The sequence below is a fragment of the Bos indicus genome, chromosome 3, assembly GCF_029378745.1.
Source record: "Bos indicus isolate NIAB-ARS_2022 breed Sahiwal x Tharparkar chromosome 3, NIAB-ARS_B.indTharparkar_mat_pri_1.0, whole genome shotgun sequence".
NCBI classification, from domain to species: domain Eukaryota; kingdom Metazoa; phylum Chordata; class Mammalia; order Artiodactyla; family Bovidae; genus Bos; species Bos indicus.
In genome coordinates, this window is record NC_091762.1 from 16,779,813 (window position 1) to 16,804,474 (window position 24,662).

The following is a 24,662-nucleotide window of genomic DNA, read 5'->3' on the forward strand; positions in this document are numbered from 1 at the left end:
AGTGGGTCGAGGCGGCTCCAGCCCACCACCTGTGTACGCGAGCCCTGACACGGCGACATCGCCCCGCCCCGAACAGTCCCTCTCCGACCTGGCTCCCCACACTCCATCAGAGGTACTGTCCCCACCCCGGATGATTCTCCCTAAGTTCAAGCTCCACAGGACATGGTCCCAGGCAGTGTCTCTGCTCCCTACCAGCTCCCTCCTCGCCTTGGCCTTTGCCAGTCACTGGCCCTTCCAGCTCTCTGTTCCCCCTGCTGGGCTCATCTTCCCTCAGTCTTCCCTTTCTTTGCTGAAGCATTTTCAAATAAATCCTGGACATCATCTCATTCCACTCCTGTATACTTATTGTGTATCTTTTAAAAAACGCAAAATTTTCCATAGCCATAATGTCATTATCATATCTAACAAAAATAATGCTACCAAGTCCAAGCTCTGATTGATCTGTCCAGTGAGAAGCTGATGAGTTGTTGGGGCAAGGAGTAGTGACTTCATTTAGAAGCCGCCAGAAGCTGAGAAGGTGGCAGGCTAGCATCCCAAAGAACCACCTTCCTAGTTAGAGTTCAGGCTTGTTTTATACTGAAAGGGTAGGGAGTAAAGTCCTGGTTCCAGCCATCCACTGGAGGCGATACCTTAACTTCTTCCAGCCAGTCATTCCCAGGTGGAAAAGTGAGCTAAACAAAGGTATTTTACCTTAATGCTCATCACCTGGGAGACAAGGTTCCCATTAGGTGTAACTTAAGTTTATGGGCAACATGCCTTTAATGACTGACTTGGAATACAATCTTTTCCTACTATAATTCCCCACTGCGAATGATCCATTCCACAGTCCCCCGTGAAGGGGATGAAGACTGCTCTAGGCCTACTTGGACTGTGCCTAAGAAGAGGTCATTACGGAAAGGAACTGATCAGTCCTGGATAGGGAATATTCTATAGTCTTTTAGTCAGTAGTACAATCCTCTTTGCAGAAGGAAATGGCAATCCACTCCAGTATTCTTGCCTGGAAAATCCCAAGGACAGAGGAGCCTGGTAATCATCTTTCCTTTTTTTATACAACTATTTGAGCCTAGGGCTTCCCAGGTGGCTCAGTGGTAAAGAAATACGCCTGCCAATTTCGGGGACACGGGTTTGATCCCTGGTCCTGGAAGATCCCGCACGCTGCGGGGCAACTAAGCCCACGTACCACAACTACTGAGCCCTTGCTCTAGAGCCGGGGAACCACAACTGCTGAAGCCCGAGCACCCCAGAGCCTGTGTTCCTCAACAAGAGAAGCCCCTGCAATGAGCAAACCTACACACCGCACCTAGAGAGTAACCGCCGCTTGCCATAACTGGAGAACAGCCTGAGCAGCAACGAAGACCCAAAGATGCGGCATGCGGCATCTTCACGTGGCACGCAATCTCTCTAGTAGTGCTGAGCTGGCCTAGCTGCTCCACAGCACGTGGGATCTTCCCAGTTCAGGGATCGAAACTGCGCCTCCTGCATTAGCAGGCAGATTCTCCAGGGAAGGCCTTTTATTTGTTTATTTTGTCCAGATGAGATATGCTTCCACCGATCCTGAGAACGTGCCTAAACTCTAGCAGGTATCTGAAGTCTCCTGCAGCTCGAGGCGTTTAAGTCTATTTGCCAGTCCTCGGGATGGCAGGTTCCTGTGTTGAGTACTCACCTGGAGAGGTCTAGCAGCAGTCTTTGGGTTATTTTTAGCACAAATGATTCAGTTCTGAGAGATCCCTGGATGGCTTTTGTAGGCTAGGCCTTTTGTAGGCTAGGCCCTGTTGTATACTTTTGACTCCGCTGTAGGGGGCCTCTCCCACGTGATGGTACCACTGTAAATGTGCTGCCACAGTGTCCAAGAGCGCCTGAGGGGGCAAAACTGTTCTCTGTGCCCTACATTTGCAGCCAGGTTCGGTGTGGTCAGAGTGAAACCCCACTCTCTGGTCCTCTCTTTGTCCTTTTCTGCATGCACTGGCTGGCATTTTGATAACACAGTCTGCGGGAGGAGGGATGCTATCACAGCCCGCTAATGGCCTTCCTTTGCTGCTTGGTCGGCTGCCCCGTTGCCTTTCACATGGTGAGGGACATCAAGGTGAGGTGCTCTACTTGGCATTCTGAGGCTGTAAGAACCAGTGATGTTGTACTTCTCCAGAGGCTCCACCCCTGGGGTGGATCGAGAAGTTTTCTGCGCCATCTCGGTGTTAACCAGACTATGAAGCACCTGTGCTCACTAGAAAGTCTTCGCTCGTCTCCCACTGCCCATCTTACTTAGAGCTCCTGTGGGGAAATTGGAGTTGGGTGCCTCAAGTCCAAGGGAGCCCCTGGGCTTCTTCGTTAAATCATTGTGTTCCTCTCTTTCTACCACCCTGCTGCACGAAGGGGACCGCTTCCAGGGTCTAAGAGTGGGTTCTTGTCTAACTCTCAGAAATTGTCCGAGATGACATATGCACTGACAAAGCAAGAGACTTGACTGGGAGGGACACCCAGGTGGAGAGCAGCAGGGTAGGGAGACCCAGGAGGACTGCTCTGCCACGTGGCTTGAAGTCTCAGGTTTTATGGTGATGGGGTTAAGTTTCTGGGTTGTCTCTGGCCAATCATCTTTCTTGGCCCATATTCGGCCTGACTCAGGGTCTTTTCTGGTGGGGCTCGTACCTCTCAACTAAGATGGAATCCAGCAAGAAAAATCCTGGGACATTTGCAGAAAAATCCTGGGACAATATTGTGGAGTAGCATCTCCTCCCTCCTTGTGGCCCCTCCAGAATTTTCCCCATGTTAGTTTTTGTGGGGCAGCACTGTGTTCCTGATTGGGACCTCCTGTTGTGAGACAACTCATGCAAGCTGTTATCATCATGCCTGACCAAGGCATGTGGTTTTGGTCAATGATTCCCAAATAATACGAGAGGCTCCTGTCTTTTTATTGTTTTTCTTATGTTTTAGCCTAGGGCAATCTTTTTCTAATATCCTTCCTCCTTACAGTAAGCATATCGTTCCTTCCCCAGTGGCATATGTCTCTTTGGGTTACTCGCCTTTAGGAGTCCAATGTGATGGTCAGAAAAGCGGTGTTACATTTTGCATCTTCTTTCTTCTGTCATCGTTCCCTGTTGTTGCTACCAATTGAGAAGGGTTCATTCGAAACACACCATCTAATTTTTGCCCCAAACTATATGAGGTGTTTTGCCCAGAAAGGTCAAATTTACTATTCTATTCTATTCAGAGGCTTCAGGATCTGCATCAGTCTATCACTTCAGTTGCTCAGTCATGTCAGACTCTTTGTGACCCCATGAATCGCAGCACGCCAGGCCTCCCTGTCCATCACCAACTCCCGGAGTTCACTCAGACTCACGTCCATCGAATCAGTGATGCCATCCAGCCATCTCATCCTCTGTCGTCCCCTTCTCCTCCTGCCCCCAATCCCTCCCAGCATCAAAGTCTCTTCCAATGAGTCAACTCTTTGCATGAGGTGGCCAAAGTACTGGAGTTTCAGCTTTAGCATCGGTCCTTCCAAAAACACCCAGGACTGATCTCCTTTAGAATGGACTGGTTGGATCTCCTTGCAGTCCAAGGGACTCTCAAGGGTCTTCTCCAACACCACAGTTCAAAAGCATCAATTCTTCGGTGCTCAGCTTTCTTCACAGTCCAACTCTCACATCCACACGTGACCACTGGAAAAACCATAGCCTTGACTAGACGAATCTTTGTTGGCAAAGTAATGTCTCTGCTTTTGAATATGCTATCTAGGTTGGTCATAACTTTCCTTCCAAGGAGTAAGCGTCTTTTAATTTTATGGTTGCAGTCACCATCTGCAGTGATTTTGGAGCCCCCCAAAATAAAGTCTGACACTGTTTCCACTGTTTCCCCATCTATTTCCCATGAAGCGATGGGACCGGATGCCATGATCTTCGTTTTCTGAATGTTGAGCTTTGAGCCAACTTTTTCACTCTCCTCTTTCACTTTCATCAAGAGGCTTTTGAGTTCCTCTTCACTTTCTGCCATAAGGGTGGTGTCATCTGCATATCTGAGGTTATTGATATTTCTCCTGGAAATCTTGATTCCAGCTTGTGCTTCTTCCAGCCCAGCATTTCTCATGATGTCCTCTGCATAGAAGTTAAATAAGCAGGGTGACAATATACAGACTTGACGGACTCCTTTTCCTATTTGGAACCAGTCTATAGGCCTAGTAATACTTTTTTGCCGAATTTCTTGGATTTTGTTCTAACTCTTCTGTTTTGGTTCCTCTTTCAAAGCCCTGGCAGGATACATTTCTAGTAGTGCTCTAATGAGGGCATTCCTCCCTTATTGTGGTCCCAGTGTGGTGCAGCTGTGGGCACTGCCAAACGGGCTTCTGGTGTGCCATTTGGGTCTGTTAGATGGAGCCGACACACTTCTCTCTTGGACTTATCAATAACTATTCTTTCATCTGGAGGATCCCCCCTATAATAAGGGCCACCAATTAGACAAGCCTGACTTGGAGAAAGCCCATGGAAACAGAGCTAGCTGGCCATTTGCATCTAGGTCCCCTCAGTAACTGTGTAGGGGAAACCGCCCTGCCCCAGGAGAGACTCCTGGCCCAAACTGAGAGCTTTGATGGGGCTTGGATGGTGATACCACACCAGTCCCTGCACCTCAGGGACTTTCTAATTGATCCCTATAAGGAGTGGGAGCTAGTCGGACCACTTCCTGAGCCCCGGGTTGGGGACTGAAGCTGAATAGGAATGGGAGGTGAAGGAAGGAGTGGATATATCGGTGTAACAGCTGGAGCAGCTGGGACAGCCCGCTTGGCCCAAGGTTGGAGCAATCTTCTTCCCTCTCTTTCCTTCCTGTACGATAGACTTTCCTTGGGCTTCTTTTACCATAAAGTAACACTGTCTGACTTTTTCTTACCCTGATGTCACAGCACAAATGCTTGCGCAGAGAGGATTTCATCATTCTTCCCCACTTCTTCACAGAAGAGCTATGTTATTGTTTTGCTGTTTAGTTGCTAAGTTGTGTCTGACTCATTCAAAGGCCACCATAAAACCATAAAAAGCAACTGACCGTCTCTATCAATCAGAAGGGTGCCTTTTGCCTCAGCATCCACCAACCAGGCTGGGTTCTGGGGTGGGGCTTCTGGTGATTTTAGGAACCAAGTGAAACCTTTCTCGTCTCTCTGGGAGTGTCCTTCCCTCCACTGACAGTCTAAGTGGAGTTATGGTACCAAAACCAAATGGAATAAAAAAACCCAAAGAACAGAAAACTCTGAATTTACTCTCAAGTTTGGTCTTGGGGTTTGACATGTCATAAGAACCATCAACTAAAACCCCATGTAATGTGACTCTTTGGAGAGTTGTTGGATCCAGACCATCAACACAGGAGACCAGAAACAATGCAGCACTGCAAAGCTCTGCTTTTCCAGTGGTCACGTAGAGATGTGAGAGCTGGACCATAAAGAAGGCTGAGCACTGAAGAACTGATGCTTTTGAATTGTAGTGTTGGAGAAGACTCTTGAGAGTCCCTTGGACTGCAAGGAGATCCAACCAGTAATCCTAAAGGAAATCAACCCTGAATATTCATTGGAAGGACTGATGCTGAAGCTGAAGCTCGCAATGGCTAATGCAAAGAGCCAATTCATTAGAAGAGACCCTGATGCTGGGAAAGATTGAAGACAAGAGGAGAAGGGGATGACAGGGGACCAGAAGGCTGGATGGCACCACCTGACTCAATGGACATGAACTTGAGCAAAGAGATAGTGAAGGACAGGGACGCTGGCGTGCTGCAGTCTGTGTGGTCACAAAGAGTCAGACACGACTGAGCAACTGAACAACACAGCCAAGTGTACAGAGTCCCAAGGCAACCTGCCCAAACCCCTTGTGGGGATCATAACAGGTACTGTGGCTACACATTGTTACAATAAAACATCATCTGCCTCTCAGTCAGTTCACAGCTGTCATCAGATCACTTGTCCAAAATGTGCCCCAGAGGGCTTTTTTTAGGGATAGTTAAAATATCCCAATTTTTAAAGGCAGAAATACAAGACAAATGAAACATAAGCGGCACACACATGCTAGCCTACAAAGACACAAACCGGCCAGTTCACAAACTGGGTAAAATATCTAGCAATTATTTCCTCTAACTGGGTACTCCACTCAAGTACAAAGCAAACTGGCTTATCCCACAGGAAAAAACTCAAGAGAAGTAATCAAATTTCAAGTTCTAGCTCTACACACCAGAGCGGCTTACCCAAGTGTACCGAGCCCACCAACTGTACACATGGGAGTGATCTACCCAACTGCGCTGAGCCCGTCAACTCCCAGATCTTGATTCTTTGCTCCCCCTATCAAGCACTGGAGTAGCTGGTGCCACTTGGGGGAACTTCAAGGGGAAGATCCTCAGGACAAGAGGTCCTGGCAGCTGCTTGGGACTTACTCCAAAATTCCCCAGGCAAGTCAGAGGGCCATGAGCAGCAAGGGTCCTTGATGGTTTCACCAAAATTTGTTACCGAGTCTAAGCTCACACTGCCCTCCAAATGACAGGCCAGCCAATCAAGAGATGGGTTGTTGCAGCAAGGAATGGCGACTTCATTCAGAAAGCCAGCAGACAAGAAGACGGCAGGCTAACTTCCCAAGAAACCACCTTCCCCGAGTTAGAATGCGGGCTTCTTTTATACCAAAAGGGGAGGGGCTGAAGTCCTGGTTCCAGGATGTGTTAACTTCTTCCTTCTTGCAACCATTCCCAGGTGGTCCTGGCGAGGCTGGTTTTTTGTGAGCTGATCAAAGGTGTTTTAGCTTAATCCTCATTCCCTGGGAGGCAGGAGTCCCAGAGATGGGCCAATATGCATAATTTAAACTGATAGGCAACATCCCTTTAGTAACTAACTTGTAACAGAATAATACTAGGGGCTTCCCCGAGGCTCATCTGCCTGCAATGCAGGAGCCCCAGGAGATCTGGGTTTGATCCCTGGGTCAGGAAGATCCCCTGGAGAAGGAAATGGTAACCCACTCCAGTATTCTTGCCTGGAGTATCCCATAGACAGAGGAGCCTAGGGGGCCACAGTCCATAGATAGGGTTGCAAAGAATAGGACACAACTGAAGCAACTTATACACTCAGAATAATACAAAGTTTCTTCCCTATCATAGTGACAACAGTTTCTTAATATCACCTTGTAACTAGTTCATAATCAAATTTCCCTGATTGTTTTTAAAAAAATGTCTTTTTACTCTTTGGACTACTCAGAACAAGGTCCATATTCTACACTACATTCGGTTATATCTTAAGGATCTAACTGAAGCAAGCCTTGCCCACCCCCCTCCCCACCACACCTCTCTCATATATCATTGAGTTATTGAAGATACTGGATAAATTTTCCACTAGAAGTACCTGCATTCTGGATCTGTTTATTTGCTGTTATTAAATATGTTCCTCTGTAAATGGATGTTGGCCCTAGAGACTTGGTTAACTTCATGCTCCACTCTTATGAAAGAAACCTTACGGGCAGTGCTGTGCGCTGCATACTGCATCTCCAGGAGGCAAGAAACGCCTCGTGGGTGGGGTTCTCCTTTTAGTAATTCTAAGACTGACTGGTGGCTTCAGGTGGTGATAGTCTGACTGATCCCTTGTAGAATTCCCTTTCAGGCTTTCATCTGATAGTTTTATTCATTGATGATCATTTCCTGTATTAGTGGTTGCAAAATGGTAATTTTCCAATTCTATCATTTTTTTCTCACTCATTAATTGGAAGTCATTTGTAAAGAACTTTCCCTCATCAACTAGGAGAATTTGGTGACCCTGAAATACAATTCTTGCAGTAAAGGAGGGACAAATGCTTATTAAAGGATAAATGCAAATTAAAGGACAAAATTCTTTCCTTTAATGGCCAGTATTCAGAGTAAGGCCTTGGTGCTCTACCCTACCTGTTTCTCTAACCCTCTAGCCCTTTATCTTCCTAGTCCCGATCAGTATCACTCTGAATGGCTACATTTCGTATGTTCAATGTTTCAAGTGCCTGCATTAATCTTTTCCCCAGGTTAGATCGCCCTGTCTTAGGCGACGGGAATGCTGGGAGCGTTGTGTGCTTTTGCTGTTTCCCCATTTTTTGATATCTTTGCTTTCTGGCACAAGATGCCCCAAGTCTCATCCTGAGTATCTCCTGTTGACCTGGAACCGACCTTTCCTCCAAGGACGTGCGCACCAGCACATATCACTGTTGTCACATAGTCTGTTGCTTCTAGGCTTTTTGAGTGACCTTATGAGATTTTTTACTTCACTTAATTTATACTCATATCTCTTTTTCTCTTGCTCTGAAAACAGTGATTCCTAATGTTTATTACTATACAATATGCCATAAAATAGTTTCAAATAATGCCGATTTTACTATCAATATGTATACACTAAATGAAATGCAACATATCTTCATATCTTTATTTGTCCTTGGGGAAAAACCAACTCTTGCCATATTCTCCCTGTATTTTAAAAGAACAAACTGTACTTCATCAAAAAATAAACAAACTGTACTTCATCAAAATTTAAAATCTTTATGTTTCAAAGGACATTATCAAGGAAGTGAAAAAACAAGGGAACTTGAGTCCAGAGTATATATTTAAAAAATTAAAAAAATAAAAACCCTAACAAAACAAAGAAATCTCACAACTCATCAATAAAAAGGCAAAAAACTCAATTAAAAAGCAAGGAGATAATCTGGATAGACATTTCTCCAAAGAACATATTCAAACGGCCAGTATGCACATGAAAAAATGTTCAGTGTTATTAGCCATCAGGGAAATGCAAATCAAAACCGCAGTAAGGTAGCTATCACGCCCACTATAACTGCTACAGGCAAAAGACAAATAATAACAAGTGGTAGTGAAGGTGTAGAGAAACTGAAACCCTCATACCTTGCTGCCGGGACTGTAAGACGGTGCAGCCCCCTTGGAACAGTTTGGCAGTTCCTCTCAAAGTTAAACACAGAGTTTCTCTAAGACCCAGCAATTCCATTTCTAGATATACACCCAAAAGAGTTGAACACATTATGTCCACACAAACACTTGTACGTAAATGTTTATGGCAATATTATTCAAATAGTAAAAAAGTAGAAACAGCCCAAATTCCATCAACTGATGAATGGATAAACAGACTGTGGTATATACATCCAACAGAATGATTATTTGGCCATACGAAGGAACGAAGTACTGATACCTGCCACAACAGAGATGAATCTACCTCAAAAATGTTACACCAGGTGAAAGCCACTGGTACAGAAAATGTCACATATATGACCCCATTTATGTGAAATGTTCAGAACAAATAAATCCATAGAGACAATGCAGATTGGTGGCTGCCAGAAACAGGAGCGACAGGAAGAATGCTAATGGGTAGGGACTTCCTTGAGGGGGTAATGAAAACGTTCTAAGTTAGGTAGTGGCTATAGCTACACAAATCTATGAATATACTAGAAACACTAAACTTTTGAAAAGGGTAAATTGGATTACATCTCAATTGAAAAACAAAAACAATTTTCTTCCCACATTTGTTCCCTAAGAAGAAAACTTCCGTTACTTTGACCCTGTTCCCCAACTTGTCTCTTAATTTTAGCCAGAGCTGCAGGCGTCTCAGGTAATTCTCAGTGGTAATAAGTCTGCCTGCCAATGCAGGAAACGTGGGTTTGATCTCTGGGTCGGGAAGATCCCCTGGAGGAGGAAACGGTAACTCATTCCAGTATTCTTGCCAGGAGAATTCCATGGACATAGAAGCCTGGTGGGCTACAGTTCGTGGGGTGACAAGGACACGACTGAACACACACACACACTCACAGCCCATACACACACCCGGGGACGGGGCAGCAGTGCGCAGGCGCCTTTCTCTGTTGGAAGGAGGGGAGGGGCTCGCCCCGCCCACGTGGGATCACTCCGCCCACTCCCTAGCTTGCCCCGCCTCCCTCGCGCAAGGATGTGGGCGGCAGCGAGTGGCCGGCGCCAATCAGCGCCGGCGCCCCAGGTTCGGTTTCCGCGGGTGTGCGTGGCTACTCCTTGGAGCTTGCTGGCGCGTGGGCGCTCGGCAATGAGCAGGACCTGGCGTGTTACTGCCTTTCCCCACATAATCGACTCAGGCAGCGCCGCATCCGGGGTGCTTTTTGCCAAGCCCTACTAGGAGCAGTCGCCAAGCGTCGCCGGGCCGTCCCCCTGACACTCCCTGTCCTTGCACGCGGGAAAACTGCTGCCCAGCGGCGGGGTAGGGACGAGGCCCTAGAACAGGGCAGTCTTTCTGTCAAGGGCCACATAGTAAATATTTTATGCCTTTCAGGTCATACGGTCTCTGTCACAACTACTCTGTTTTTGTAGCAAAGAAGCAGCCATAGATAGTTTGTAAAGGAATGCACGTGGCCTATTTCATTAAAACTACGCGTGGACTCTGAAGTCTGAATCCCATATATGTCGTGAAATATTCTTCTTTTGCTTTCTTCAGCCATCTAAAAATAAAAAAACCATTCTTAGCCTCTGGCTGTGAAAGAGCGTGGCTTGCCAATGCCAGCGCCCTTACTGGTTCCTGTATTTGTCGAGGACTCGTGGCCTAGGCAGCCCGGGGAATTCACTGACACAGAGCTGAGAACATTGCTCTGACTGAAGATGAGGTCAGACAGTTCTCTGATTCCACCACCCTCCCTTTCCAGTGCCCAGCATATCAGGGACAAGGGCCTGAGAAAGGGAACTTACCTCTTGAGGACCAACCTATCTCCGCAAATTTCTCATAATTTCATTTTATTTTATTCCTTTGGACTTTTTTGGTAGGAAAACTTAATTCTTTTGAAGTTTATTTTATATTTGATTATGGTAAATGGAAAACCTAATTCTTTTGGATCCAGAGTGTGCCGTCTTCCAGCGTCTCCATTTCAGGGGTTATATAGCCTCTGCAACAAAGCTGGTTCAGAGAGCTGCGATTCTGTCTGGAGGACAGCATGCCAACCTCAGCCACCTGGCTCAGCCCATTGGAACAGAAGCCCTTTTGCTGGCTGTCCTCTCCAAAGTGCAGCAGCTCAAAAGCAGGCATCATACAGGGACAGCTGATGTATTACATTCAGTATTTGTGGGTCTACAGAGGGAGGCATGGGGATAGGATTTAGGCCAGCTCTATTTGGTGGAGATATAATGTGGCTGGTCTGTAATTCTACATTTTCTAGTAGCCTTCTTTTTGTTGTTATTTAGTTGCAAAGTCGTGCCTGACTGTTTGAGATCCCATGGACTGTACCTGCCAGGCTCCTCTGTCCATAGGATACTCCAGGCAAGAACACTGGAGTGGGTATTCTCCAGGGGATCTTCCCATACCAAGGATCACACCTGTGTCTCCTGCACTGGCAGACCGATTCTTTACTGCTAAGCCACCTTTACAAAAGGGAAACCCCCTTTACGAAGGTTAAAAATAAACAAGTGGAATACATTTAATATATTTTAACCCAATATTTTGACATGTAGCAATACAGAACAGTTATTAATGAAATATTTTTTTACCTTTATTTTGGGTCCTAAGTCTTTGCAACCTGGTCTGTAGCTCACACATCTTGTTGCAGACCAGCCACATGTCAAGCACTCAGTAAACACTGGCTGGTGGCCACCGTACTGTGCAGGACAGGTTTCAACCAGAGACAAGGGTTGGGTGCATCTCTGGTCTGTCTAGTCTGTTGGTGATCTGAACTGGGTTTGTTGGTGGAGGGTGGGACAAGGTGTATGTTTTGGAATAGGAGGGTGAGCCATAAGGACCCAAGATAGGTGATGGGGTGTGTCCCGTGACCTCTCACGTTGGGAGGAGGGTTTGGAGGGGGAAAGATCATCCAAAAAAAAGTAGTAGAATTTTTTGTGGACCCACAGCTTAAAACAGAAGGGGAGTTTAGTTCTAAGACAAGCAGTAGTTTCATCATTTCAAGCTTTTAATATGATTAACTTTTTTTAAGCTATTTTGAATCAGTTTTATTTAAATTTTTTTTTTTTTAATTTGGTGATGCAGCAACTTGGGAGACATCAGTTCCCCAACTAGGGACTGAACCCAGGCCACAGTAGTGAAAGCATGAATCCTAACCACCAGGGAACTCCCTGATGGCTAACCTTTTGGACATCTCATTCAGGGGCTAAGGAGAGGCCCTTTTCCTTTTGATTTCCCCATCCCTCTGCCACCACAAGCATACATGTTTTTGAAGCCCTGCTCCAAGGAGGGCTTTCAGGCAAACTCTTCCCAGAAACTGCACTGCTACTTCTGGGAATACAGGACTACCTGTGGGTAAGATTCGGAAAATCTGAGTTGCACTGAGACGCTGCACCCCTCCCCCTCAGGGAGTGGATAACAAAGCCAGTTTTGAGGGGTGAGGGGTGTCTGGAGGGTCCTTTCCCCCAAAATTAAGCCTCTGTTTTGCCCATTTAAGACCCTTCCCCAGGCCCCAACCACAGGTGAGTTTGTGGAGATGTTTGGCTGCCCGCAGGGGGCAGTGTTTCCAAACCTCTGTCCACTTAGGCCATTTGAGCGAACCCCTTGGGACCTCTAGCTCCCCAGAGGAAGCAGTGGGGGCCCCATGCTCAGGGAGTGAAACTGGGACAGAATACCCACAGCACAGACATCAGTCATCAGGGGTTTTCCAGGGACAAGGATCACACGGGGTCATCCGAGAGGAAAAATACCGAGGTCCAGACACTGAACTCAGGCCCAGAGTCCCGGCAGGAGTGCCTGTAGCTCTGACCGGGAGAAAATGTCAGTGAGAAAAGCAGTTCCACAAACAGATGGGAAAGCTGATACTGTGGAGCAGAAAGAGCCAGGGGACCTCTGGTCAAGTTTATTACAAAATACAGATTACAAATCTGGTATAGAAAAGATCCCCAACAGTGGTTCCCCAGCCCACAGGGCCCCCCTGTCGGGTGCGCTGGCGTGGGGGCGCTCAGATGCGAAGGTCCCCGGCCAGGAGGGCGCTGTACCGGGCAGGTGTGAGTGGCAGGTAGGCGCCCCCCGCCTGGTCCAGAATGTAGAGCGGGTCGGACAGTGTGCTTGGGTCAAAGCCCTCTTTTGCCATTCGAACCTTCTGCTGCTTGAAGGTCTCTGTGGTGGCCAGGGACTCCTGGGGAAGGGGAGGTCAGAGGAGGCTGAAGGAAGCGGTATTCTGCCCCAGCAGTTCAGGGGAACTGCCTGAGTTTTGTGGAGGGGCAGGTCTGGGGAAAGAGGAGATGAGGCCCAGGTTTAGAGGAGAGGGTGACAGGGTCTGGGAAGGAACTGCTTTTTCTCTTCACAGAGTATGTTACGTGGGGGTCCTCCGGTGGAGTTTGGGAGACAGTGATTGCTGCAGATATACAGGGTGAGGTAAAGGGTCAGAGCAGGGGTGGCTGCTTACCTGGAGCCTTAGAAATCGAGGCCGGGCATAAGGTGGCAAGTTCTCAGAAACATGGGCATAGAGCTGCACAAGGTCCAAAGAGTGGGGGGGACGGAGAGCCAGGGCTGCCATCCCAGCCCGGCCTTCATGCCCTGGTGGGTGTGGGGGGCAGGGTCAGCCATGGGAGCTGACCCCCACAAGGCCCTCTGCTCCCTGCACCCGACGTAACACCACTTCTGCTTGGTGGGCCTGGTGCCTCTCCCCACTGCCTGGGCACCTGGCACAGTGACTCCGTAGACGTTCACCTCCTGAAGAAAGTCCAGGGCCTCCAAGGCCTCGGCCACCTCGGTGGTGGCCACATTCTCCCCCTTCCACCTGCCAGAGATGGGAAACTGGGAGTCAGGGGGCAGGGCCTCCTGAGCTCGGTGGGGAGAGAAAGAGGCTGGGATGAGGGCGAGATGCCAGATGGTTTCGGGGAAGAAGCTAGAGGCTGGAGAGGAGAGGTTAGGTGAGAAGCTGGGTTGGTACACAGCTTAGAGGTTTAGAGGGTTTGGGTCCCAGAGATTCAGATGCCCGGGAGAAGAATCAGAGAGTGAGGGGCAGGTACCTGAAGGTATCTCCAGTACGATCATGGAAGCGAAGAAAGCCCTGGTTGTCGCAGACTAACAGGTCCCCGGTGTTGAAGAAAACATCCCCAGGCTGGAAGACGTGCTTCAGCAGCTTTCCCCGGGCCAGCTCTGGGCCCCCAGCGTAGCCCAGGAATGGCGACTGCTGGCTCACAGGGGCCACCAGCAGGCCTGGCTCACCTGGCAGAGCCACCGGGGTCAGGGGTGCCCGCCCCCCACGCCACTCTCCAAGTACACCATCCCGCCCACCCCACCTGGACACAAACCTGGAGACGTGGCCACACAGTGCCCCTGGGTGTTCCGAACTGGCTCCCCTGTGGTGACATCATAGCGAATCAAAGAGAAGGGGAAGACATGCTGGGGGAAGGGAGACCCAGGGACTGGGTCACTTCCGGTGCATGAGCCCCCTCCCCACTAACTCCCCCCTCACTGTCCCCCAGATTTCCTGGCTTCCTCCTGCAACTCACCTTGTAAAGCCAGGAGGCACGCCCCACAGCGCCCTGTTGTCCGGTGTAGTTGAAAGTGGCCACGTTGCCCTCGGTCAGCCCGTACGTCTCCAGCACCTGCAGGGGCCCGAAGCGCCGCACAAAGCGCTCCCAGGTGTCCGGCCGCAGCCCACTTCCCACCACCAGCCGGACCTTATGTCCACGTTCTGCCTTGTTCTGAGACAGGTGGGAAGAGCGGCAGGAGCTTCAGCCTCCAGATGCTGGCCAGCTCCCCTTCTCCTCGACGCCCTTCACTGTGACCGCCTTCAGGTGCCCTAAGCATCCAAGTCCGACCACCCAGGCTCCTTCTCCCCCCTTCCGTTCTCTTCTTTTTGCTTCCTCTCTCTGACTCTCAAGACAATGGTCTCAGTGGCCCCTCCAACTGCCCACCTCCCTGCGGCCGTGGCTCCGCCCAGGATCTGCGCCCACGCACCGGGGGCTGGTTGACGAGGTATCGGCATAATTCCCCAATGTACTGGAACACTGTCACCCTGTGCTGCTGGCAGTCCTCCCAGAACTGGCCAGCTGAGAACTTGGACTTCAGCACCACTGTGGCCCCTGCCAGGATCAGGGGGGGAGAGGAGGAAGGAAGGAGGCGAGGTTATAGCTGGAGGGGGGCGTGGGTCCTGACTCCCTTCTTCCCAGATACTAGCCTTCACTATAGTGTAATTCCTTGAAAGACCAGGCTGTGACAGTCATACTTGCCACAGGCCAAGCTGGCCCTCATCCCTTCCCACCTGTAATTTAGGGAGGTGAGCGCCCTGTCCCCACTTCCATCCTAACGCAGTCCATTCTCTGAACCCTGCCCCCAGGTCTCAACCCTCTTCTCCATTTGCCCCTTCCTGGGCTGACATTCACAGCCCTCCCATCCCCTGGCCTTTGGAGCCTGGAGTTCCACGAACTGCATGCCCCCCCTGGTTGCTCAGCCTGTAGGTCTGTGCAGGTGATGCTTCTCCATTGAACCAGGAGCTCCTGTAGAGGAGACCCAGCCTCCTTCCTCTCCATTCTCCACCCTGAAGGGCTCAGGAAGCATCCCCAGGTGAGCACACCACAGTAGGAACTTAGAGGTTTGCTGGCATTAAGCACTTGCCAGAGGGCTGAATGAGGGGTTGGGGCGGGGGAGACTGACCAATGCCCAAGCATCCCACGATGCCCAACAGGGAGCCAGACATGTGGTAGAGTGGGAGGGCGAGGTAGATCACATCCTCCTGGTGGGCACCACACAGCTGGTAGAATGCCTGGCATTGCAGGATCTTCAGGTGACTGATCCGAGCAGCCTTGGGGAGGCCTGGGGGTGGGGGCAGGGGAGGTCAGGGAAGGGTCTGAACCCAAGCCTTGTCTCCCCCTTTGCCCCTGCTGGTTTCCCACAGCAAGAGGCACAGGCAAGGCTGAAACTGAGAAGGCAGGCCGCGATGTCCCAGAAATGAGGGACGTTCAGGGAAGTGGAGAAATGAAGAGGGGTGGGAAGGTTGCCGAGGTAGGGGAGACTGGCCCCTGGGATCACCCTTCTCCCTGGGGGCTGTGGAGCAGTGGCCTAGGAGCCCAGGAGGTCACAGTTCCTGGTCCCAGGCCCCTGCCTTCCTTGGCTTTAGATTCTGGGAGGTAAATATGCTCACCCGTGGTGCCGGAGGTGAAGATATACAGGCATGTGTCCGTCATGTTCTGGGGGGCAGACAGGTAACCGGGCACTGGCCCATCCACTTCAGCGGAGGCCTCAGCCAGAAAATCGCTGATTCCAGCAGGACGGGTGTCAGAGCCCACAGTCCACAGGTGAAGCCCCATGGCTCTCAGGGCTGGCAGATCAGGCTCCAGGGACTCCAAGAATTCTGGATGGGGTGGGAAAGCACAGCCCCGCAGTTTCACCCGACCCAGAAGACTCCCCACCCTTTACCCTATTTGTGCCCCCACCCCCGACTCGCACAGTTCCCGAATAAGGAAGGCTGAAGAGGACAGGACCGACGTCCCATCATGGGCCTGGGACCTGGAGCCCAAGTCTTGGGAAATCCTTGGGAAACCAGAAACAGACCCAGCTGCCTCCCGTCACAAGCCCGAAGAACTCTTTTCCGCACCGCTTCCGAACCCCCTGGAGAGAGTGCGGCCTCCTCTCCAGCCCACTCCCGCTCGGCCCTCGGCACGCCCCTTTCCGTGGCTGGCCCCGCCCCCGCCTGTCGGGCGCTCGGTCCTTACCTGGCGCCAGCACTAGCGCGCGGGCGCCGCAGCTGCGGAGGCAGTGCTGTAGGGGACCCCGGCGCAGAGCGGTGGGCACAAAGGCCGTGCGCAGGCCGGCCTTGGCCAGCCCGAACCAGAGCCACAGGAACTCTGGGCAGGCGGGGAGCAGCAGCGCCACGGTGGCCCCAGGTGCCAGAGGGGCCGCGCCATCCCCTTCCCGCACGGCCCGCGCCGCGCCGCTTCCGGCCGCCTGGTCTCTCGCGCAGTGCGCCGCCCGCTCGCCTTCCCCGGCGCCCCCCGTGCCGCCGCCGCCGAGTCCCCCATCCCAGCCTCGCGCGCGCAAAAAGGCGCGCGCAGCCCGGTTGCTGTGGCGCTCGGCCTCCGCGTAGCTAAAGCGCTGCGCGCCGTGAATGAGAAAGGTGTGCGCCGGTCGCTGCCGGGCCAGCTGCGCGAGGCGCCAGGCCAGGCTGCAGCCCCCCTCAGGACCTTCTGGGTCGGCGGCAGCCGCGGCCAGAGCGCGCGCTCGAAGGGCCCGTTTGCAGCGTAGGGCGCGCATCGTGAAGGCCAAGTCTGCCGCGAGCCAGCGCAACCTAGACCAGATGCGCAGTGGCAGCAGCAGCAGCGGCAGCAGCAGGAGTAGCAGCAGGAGAGAGGCCATGGTGCCTGCTTCCTCCACTCGGCCCGGTCTGGCCCCAGCAGCTCGCAGACAGGCCCGATACTCCCTTCCGACAAACTGGGGCCGCTGGTCTAGCGCTCAGACCTCTCCTTCCCGGGAGCGCGCGCGCTGGCACACGCCCCTTCCCACCCAGCCCCCCTCCCCACGGGCGAAGAGCGGAGGCCCGGCAGGAGTGCTAGTGGGGGGCGGCCCCCGCAGCCCGGCCCTTCCCAGAGCTACGCTCCGCCCCAGGCGCGCTCCCTCCCGGACCTCTCGCGGCCCGCACCCTACCAGCTCCTGGGCGGTGCTCAAGCCTTCTCTAAATCCCAGGATCGGGTGTTTCAAGGCTTTCTGTAGGACAGACTAGACATCAGCTGGACTTTGGACCCCCGGTCAGAGAGTCAGGGCACTAAGACCCAAGTCCATCATTCCCTTTTCCCTCTCATTTTCACTGGATGACGGGAGGGTGGCACTACTCTCCCAGGAGACTGAAGAACTCGGCCTCCTGCCCACATGGTGCTGCAAGTTGCGGCATGGCACGTTGGCCAGACCCATGCCCTCCCTCCAGCTGCCAGCAGCAGCAACCCCAGGAGATGGGTGGGGGCCGAAAGTGAAGTAGGGGAGAAGTGGAGGCCCAGCCAGCCAGATTTCTGGAGGGGCAGATTTCTGCCCCTCCCTTTGGGCAAAGGGACAATAATTGGGGCTAGCCAGCCAATGCTTTCCATCCTGGTTTTAATTGGGACAGAGGAAACACGGGAAGGAGAGAGGGGAAGCAAAAGAGGCCTCCGGCAGTTTAAGCTTTCAAAGGAAGGAGCAGCAGCTTTGAGGGATGGGAAAACCTGGATTCTGTAAAAGACAAATTTGCCGGCTGAACAGGAGGAGCTGTCTGCAGTCAGCCCAAACTTCACTCCTTTCTCTTCAGCCTGCCACTCAAGCACCCAGGACAGCAGCAGAACAAAAGCAGAGCCAAAGAGCTTTTCCGGTGGTACACAGGGATGGGCAAGTGGCTAGACAGGAAGAGGGTTCCTTCTCTCAGGTATCTGAACTCTCTACACCAGGCACACGTATTAGCAACCCCTGACCGACCCAACGGAAAAGGCAATGGCAACCCACTCCAGTACTATTGCCTGGAAAATCCCATGGATGGAGGAGCCTGGTAGGCTGCAGCCCATGAGGTCGCTAAGAGTCCCACACAACTGAGCGACTTCACTTTCACTTTTCACTTCATGCATTGGAGAAAGAAATGGCAACCCACTCCAGTGTTCTTGCCTGGAGAATCCCAGGGATGGGGGAGCCTGGTAGGCTGCCGTCTATGGGGTCACACAGAGTCGGACACGACTGAAGTGACTTAGCAGCAGCAGCAGCCCCACCCAACTCCAGCCCAAGCAGGTGGTCCTCCAGTAGCTGGTAAGCATTAGAGTATGACACACTAGCTTCTAGAAGGCAGCTATGCTCACCACTACACCACCAATGTAACACTAGCATTCCGGAAGCTTCTGTAAGCCTCTAGTTTCGTGAGAGATGGATAAGGACAGACAGGCTTCTGGGAGATGGTACAGCATTGATTTCTGCCTGGACAGGTCAGCACCTGGCCTGCACAGCCAGCAGCAGCAAGAAGGATGTGGGGGTTAAAGCCAACTCCCTCCTGCTCTGGACAAGAAGGGGGCGGGCAGGAAGCGAGAAGGGGAAGAAGGGTGCCAATTAAATCAAGACCACCGGTACATGCACAGGGTAAGTGGGGGCAGCAGCTCTGGCACAGAAGAGGTTCTGGCTTGTTTTATTGTCATTTAAAAACAACTTTTAAAATGCGATTATCTCTGCCAAAAAAAGAAAAAGACAAGACAGACAGATCCAAGGAAATGGGACCATTTGACAGTTCTGTGGAACATGTCTCTGGGACTCCCAGGGCTCTGGCCCCGAGTGAGGTGCCAACTTTGGGTCAGCACAAGCCTCCAGGGCACCCCGGGTGGGGCTGTGGCCTCCCTCTCAGATTCCTTCCTGAACACCTGTGGCACCCGGCCCTCAGAGAGGAAAAGGCGACGTGAGCACATCACAGATTAAATGCTCATTTCACACTGATGTACAGAGGGCAACTATAAAATGCCTATTCAGAGCAGATCAAGACCTGAAAGGGGAGCGGGGAGGGGCGCGCACACACAGTTTTCACTCTCATCCTAGCCTCTGTGACCACCCCTCGGCCATTTCTCTCCTCTACTGAAATAGCTTTTGGGGAGGCTGGGGGAGGGGGCGAGGACTTCCTCCACAGTCCAGGCTTCGCACAGCCTCTGGCTTCAGTGGGAGCCCAGTGTCAGTGGGAGCAGCAGCGCCGGGGCTGCGGGCCCCAGAGAGGAGGGGGTGGGGCTGGGGGCTGCACGGCAGCTTCTCATGAGGGCTGGGCTCCAGGAGGCAGCTCGTCCTTCTCCCCAGGTGAGCTCTGGGATGGGGACAGGCTGCTTCCCCTACGATCTCCCCAGCCTCTGTTAACCTCTGATTCACCAAGGAGGGGAGGGCAGTCCAACTGGGGGTGGACGGGGAACAGGGCCTCAGTCACTGTCAGACCCCACTGCAGAGGACCCTTTCCGTTTCCTCTTGGTAGGCTTCGGTTTTGTGTCTTCTTCCTCCTGGGAGACAGAGGAGGGAGAGTCGCTAGCACGGGCAGCTGCTAGGCCCAGCTCCGCCCGCACCCGGCCTCTCCCTGCATCCCGTGCGTGGCATGCTCGGCCAGGGGTCTCACCGAGGCACTGCTGGAGCCAGACTCCTCCTCAGCATTGGGCGGCTGGGTGGCATTCTTTCGACTTCGGGGGCTGGACAGAGCGGCTTTTCGCCGGCTCTTGGGTGGCTTGGTGGAAGAGTCCTCGTATTCCTCGGCCAGGGAGAAGAGATCGCTGAACCTGAGGGGGAGAAGGAACGCTCGGAGGGTGGGTGTCCTGGCCCCAGGGCCATCCTCCCACCCTGTCTCTGCCCTCACGCCAGGGTCTCTTATTTGTTTTCAAGCACCTGGTCTTGCCGGAGACTAAGTTTGTGTCCCCAGAAGGCCACCCTCACCCAACCCCTCTCCCACTCCTTCTCAAGGCCACAAGTGCAAGGAGCCTCACTTCATCTTGTGGGCTTCATCACAGCTCGCCTGGACATGCTGCAGAGCCTGCAGAATTGGGGTCTGGCTGAAAACTAGAGGGAGAAGGGAGAGCAGGGAAGGGGAACAGTGAGGTGTCTGCGAGCTGCCCCACCCGGATCCACAGGTGGTCTGGGTCGGGCGGCGCCATGCAGGCGGGAGAGGGCGGGGAAGCGTACAGTTCTGCTTGGTGTTGGTCAGGTTGAGACGCAGATTGTCCAGGTGCTCCAAGATCTGCTCCAGGGTCAGCTGGGCCAGCTTGCTGCTCGAACTCCTCAGGCTGCGGGGAAGTCAGGAGAGTGAGTCTGAGCTTGGGGTGCGGGCTCCGGGAGCATGGACAGCCTCCCCCACTGGGGTTCCTCCTTAGGACAGAGGCAGCCCCTACAGAGGAAGGAGGACAGGACTGGGAGGGGCCGGGCAGCGTAATGGAGGTGGCTTAGGGACCAAAGACGGGGCACAAGAAGAAGACGACGGGGCCACGGTGGTCCTGCACGCAGGCTGCTTCACACCACTAGGTGTCGCCCGCAAGCCGGGCCGGGACAAACTGGACCGCCCCGCCGCCTGCCCGTGGGCGCCGGGAGGGTCCCACCTCTGCCTCTTGCGCGGGAGGCTGTTGTTCTTGATGAGCAGGGACTTGATATGCTCAGCCAGCAGCTCGTCATGCTTCATGCACCAGTGCCTCAGGATGCTGGTGGTGAACTGGTCGTCAGGGTGGCAGGGCCGGCTCAGCACCATCTTCACCATCTCCTCGCTGGGCCTGGGGGCAAAAGCGGGGTGCGGGCAGGGGCGCCTGGCTCACACAGCTGACCACAGGAACCCCTGGCACTCTCTCATGGACTTTTCCCCAAAACCCTGGCCTCCCTACCCCTGTCCCACCCCAGACTTGTGGTAGCTTTCTACTCTCACATCCTTCTCCCTCTTCTCTTTGGGCCAAGGAATGCCTGGTTTCATCCTCTGCAGAAGCCAGAAGACAAGAAGCGAGTCTTTTCAGTTTCTGTGGCAGCAGAAGGTGCGTGCCTGTGTGCTGGGAAGGAGCCCCACTCAGTCTCCCCAACGCTGCCCAGAGCAGTCAAGAAGTGGGCCGGGGAGGCAAAGGGACAAGTTTGTGGGGTGTGAATGCTCCCTGTGCCCTGCCTAGCTGGAGCAGTGGGCCACCCTGGTATCGAGCCCAAGGAAGGGACACGTGGCCCTCCAACTTTCCCACTTCCAGTCTCTCAACCAAGAAAGGAGAAAAGGCGGAAAGACAGAAAGAAGGTGGGAAGGAAAAGGTGCACAGCTGCTGCTCCATTCACCTGGGGTTTTGGAACAGTGCCTGACAGAGGGAGGGGCCTCTGCCCATTCACCCTCTACACCCCACCCCTGTTCATCTGCCTGCGCTGCAGGGGGAGGCAAGGGACAGTGTGTGGCTCCTCCACTCTGACCCTTCCTCCTCTAGCACTGGCCTCGTGGTAGCCTCAGGGGCGAGGGGGAGGGGAGCAGGAGCCACCGGGGATTAGAACTGCTGTGGCAGCAGGAAACAGGGATGTCCGGTCCCCACCTCTGCAGGCAGCTCCTGGTGGGCAGGGGGGTAAAGTCGAGAGGAAGCCCAGATCCCAGGGGACCTGCTTATTTGTAAATCACTTTGGGGGAAGGGTGGAATAAGCAGATGTCAACAACAGGAAAAAACAGGCAGCAAAGGAGCAGGACAGGAGCCCTTTGTGTGACAGCACCTCTTGGTGTGTGCAGAGTGGGGACCAAAGAGCCCCCAGGGGCGGGGGCAGAACTCACTTCTCTCTTCGGAGCTGAAGCAGCAGACAGGACAGGGCCTCTGGGTGCTCTATGGGGGAGGTATAGGCTGTTCAGAGGAGCACAGAATTCCGGAAAGAAACTCTGGCACCTCCCCCATCCCCCAACCGCAGCTACTGGCAGGAGTAAAGACAATCTTCAACAAGAAACCAGGAAGAGCGACCCCCAGCCCCCCGCCACCTGAGCCCAGTTCAGCACCTGGCTTGGAGGGGGGTGCAGGACACGCCTAAGGAGCAGAGGTGACTTAGGGGGCCTGCCTTTCTGCACTCGGCATTCTGCTGGGAAGGGGAGCTGTGGATCTGGACTGATCTAAGAAGAAGCCCGGAGGCCCAAGCCCTGGAGTGTCCTCTCCTCTTCAGTCACATTTCCCGCCCATGACCCTACTCACCCTTGTACTTGAGGTGCTGCAGGATGGGGATTATGGTCTCCAGGGGGATGTTGTGGGCCAGGAAGAGCTGCCAGGCACAGTACTGCTCAAAGGTTTCCCAGTCCAAGCTCTGGACTGAGTAGACAGAGAAGAGACACACGTATTCACATTCTGTCACACGCACAGAAGGCTAACCCACTGACTATCAGCACCTCACGCAAGGATGTACAGGGGTGGGAACAGCGAGCCTAAGACCATAGGTACTTTCCCTTTCATGCAAAGCACACTTCCAAAGCCTTCATATAGCTTCTGTATTCTCATCACCCTGAGGCCAGGTCAAGGAACTTTTATAGAGCCAAAGAACAGATCCAAACAGATACTGCCAAAGGCCCACGGCAGGCTGGAAGGACCTTCTACCTCATTCTCAGCCCCAGAGCCAGCTTTTCTGTTACTAGAAAGTACACAACCACCTCTGGGAGATAGTGAAGGACAGGGAAGCTTGGCATGCTACAGTTCATCAGGTTGCAGAGAGTTGGACACAACTGAGCAACTGATCAAGTACACAGGGCTGCCACCCCTCTCATCTCCCAGGGAACCTCAGGGCTTGGCACACTTACTGAGTATATTGAGGACTGAGTCTTTTCGAAACATGACCAGGTTCCCCATCATTACGTGGCAGACCAGCTCCTGAAGCTAAAGGGGATGAGGAAGAAGGCAGAAACCATTGGTTTTAAAAGAGGCCAGGAAGCTAGTATGGAAAGAGAAGCAGAAGAGCTCATTTAGGGAAAAATCAGAGGAAGTGAAACCCAAGTCATAAAGGAATGGGAAGGAAAAGGCACACGATGGACACCGGGACCCTGAAGGACTCAGGGGGCTGGCAAAGGAGCAACTGGCTTCAGTGGGGACCAGACCCCCCTGTTCAGAGCAAAAACCATTACAAAAATGCCATCCTTCACGTCCTGATGGCAGAGTGAGAAGAGGCAACCTCTCTGCTTGGATGTAGCCTGGGCCCCTGATCCATCCCAGCCTGTGCTGAGGGGGCAGGGCCATGGGAGGCTGGATGACAGGTGTGGGGAGGAGAACAGCACAGGTAGGAGGGCTTTTGTGGGAAGGAGCAGAAATGGGACCCCAGTTTAGGGCTGAGGAGGGACCACAAGCCAAGCTACAGCCTCGTAGGGACTTATGCATGAAAGGTCAGCTACAAGTGGTCTGACCATTTTTGTTCTGAGCCAAGGGGAGACCAACGGAGAGCTGGAAACATCCCCTCGTTTCCCTGAAGAACAGGAGTGCCCCCAAAGCATGGAGAATAAGGGGAACCCCCAGCAGGACTGGCCTATACCCAGCCTGCCACCCTGGGGCTCCACGTTCCTTCCCAGCCCCTGGGGCCGAAGGTACACAACAGTGGCTGCCAGGAGCAGGGCACCTGTGGGCAGGACTCCCTCTCTGCAGGCAGGAGGGGGGAGCAGGGCCCTGTGTCCCCAGGCCTCTCGGGATGACAGCTCTGTGTTCACCTGTGCTGAGTCAATAACAGCCACGATCATGTTGAGCAGCTCCCCGCTCCGCAAGGTCTCATCTGGAAACTGGAGGAAAAGAGGGAAAGAAGGGCAGAAGTCCAAAGTGCACCCCTCAGCTTTCCCCTCACAGCCCATCCCCACTCCCTACACGCTCAGGGCGTGCTGGGCTAGCCAGACATGGGGTCCTGACATAAATCTCTAACAAAGATCCAGTAGCTCTGAGGCTGGGAATTTAATCCTTAAAGAACCCAAGGATTTAAATGTGTGTGTCCACACAGTGAGTATGAGTGTGTAAGGAAAGGAACGGGGAGCCACCTAGAGACAAAGCTAGAGCTCAGTGGGACTGGATGTGATGTTAGTTCTGCAAGAAGCGATGACAGAATTAGCATTTGCATCTCTGGCAGCAAAGAAATCCAGTGTGTGCCGACCCCTGCCAAAGAAGGTACAGAGAGTGTGTGTGTTTGGGGAGGGTGTGGGGTGTGGGGTGCGCAGGGCCCCTTCTGGAGAGGGGAGGGGTGCTGGGCATGAGCGCCCTTCCTCCCTTGGGTGTCTGGCTGGCATCACACTTCTTCCTGTGATGCCCACACCCTGTGCCCCGATTTCCCTGTTCCTGGGAACTCTCACCCAGAGGAGGAAAAAGAGCAG

General features: G+C 52.9%; 2 protein-coding genes across 5 annotated transcripts in view; both read right to left on the bottom strand.

Annotated features, from left to right (window-relative positions):
• Nucleotides 1–12,739: 12,739 nt before the first annotated feature.
• On the bottom strand, nt 12,740–17,446 carry SLC27A3 (solute carrier family 27 member 3). 3 transcript variants are annotated; one of them, XM_019955096.2, is made up of 10 exons: nt 16,603–17,436; nt 16,032–16,241; nt 15,545–15,703; nt 14,849–14,973; nt 14,398–14,592; nt 14,197–14,287; nt 13,912–14,110; nt 13,582–13,679; nt 13,326–13,456; nt 12,740–13,055 (listed from the first exon to the last, which is right to left on the bottom strand). In XM_019955096.2, exons 1-10 carry the CDS (start codon nt 17,240–17,242, stop codon nt 12,879–12,881), a joined length of 2,025 nt encoding a protein of 674 aa, XP_019810655.2. In that variant the 5' UTR covers nt 17,243–17,436; the 3' UTR covers nt 12,740–12,878. The 3 variants fall into 3 exon arrangements, with proteins under 3 accessions (XP_019810655.2, XP_070641749.1, XP_070641748.1); XM_070785648.1 differs by having other exon boundaries at nt 12,984–13,146; nt 16,603–17,442; XM_070785647.1 differs by having other exon boundaries at nt 13,012–13,146; nt 13,326–13,679; nt 16,603–17,446.
• Nucleotides 17,447–19,000: 1,554 nt separating this feature from the next.
• INTS3 (integrator complex subunit 3) overlaps nt 19,001–24,662 on the bottom strand; it is a 39,080-nt gene continuing 33,418 nt past the window's right edge. For both annotated transcript variants that reach the window (XM_070785650.1, XM_019955108.2), the window contains 9 exons: nt 24,015–24,083; nt 23,121–23,196; nt 22,525–22,638; nt 22,119–22,167; nt 20,941–21,108; nt 20,531–20,631; nt 20,335–20,407; nt 19,974–20,130; nt 19,001–19,860 (listed from right to left, as the gene is read on the bottom strand). In XM_070785650.1, the coding sequence (XP_070641751.1) occupies nt 19,783–19,860; nt 19,974–20,130; nt 20,335–20,407; nt 20,531–20,631; nt 20,941–21,108; nt 22,119–22,167; nt 22,525–22,638; nt 23,121–23,196; nt 24,015–24,083 (885 nt within the window). In that variant the 3' untranslated portion in view covers nt 19,001–19,782. The remainder of the gene's footprint in view (nt 19,861–19,973; nt 20,131–20,334; nt 20,408–20,530; nt 20,632–20,940; nt 21,109–22,118; nt 22,168–22,524; nt 22,639–23,120; nt 23,197–24,014; nt 24,084–24,662) is intronic.

Bases quoted from the DNA above. Each gene is read 5' to 3' on its own strand.
- SLC27A3 (XM_019955096.2), bottom strand. From the start codon at position 17,242: ATGGCCTCTCTCCTGCTGCTACTCCTGCTGCTGCCGCTGCTGCTGCTG. The intron at 16,242-16,602 runs GTAAGGACCGAG...CACCCCATCCAG, and splicing joins CGCGCTAGTGCTGGCGCCAG to AATTCTTGGAGTCCCTGGAG. The intron at 13,457-13,581 runs GTGCCCAGGCAG...CACACCCACCAG, and splicing joins CTACGGAGTCACTGTGCCAG to GGCATGAAGGCCGGGCTGGG.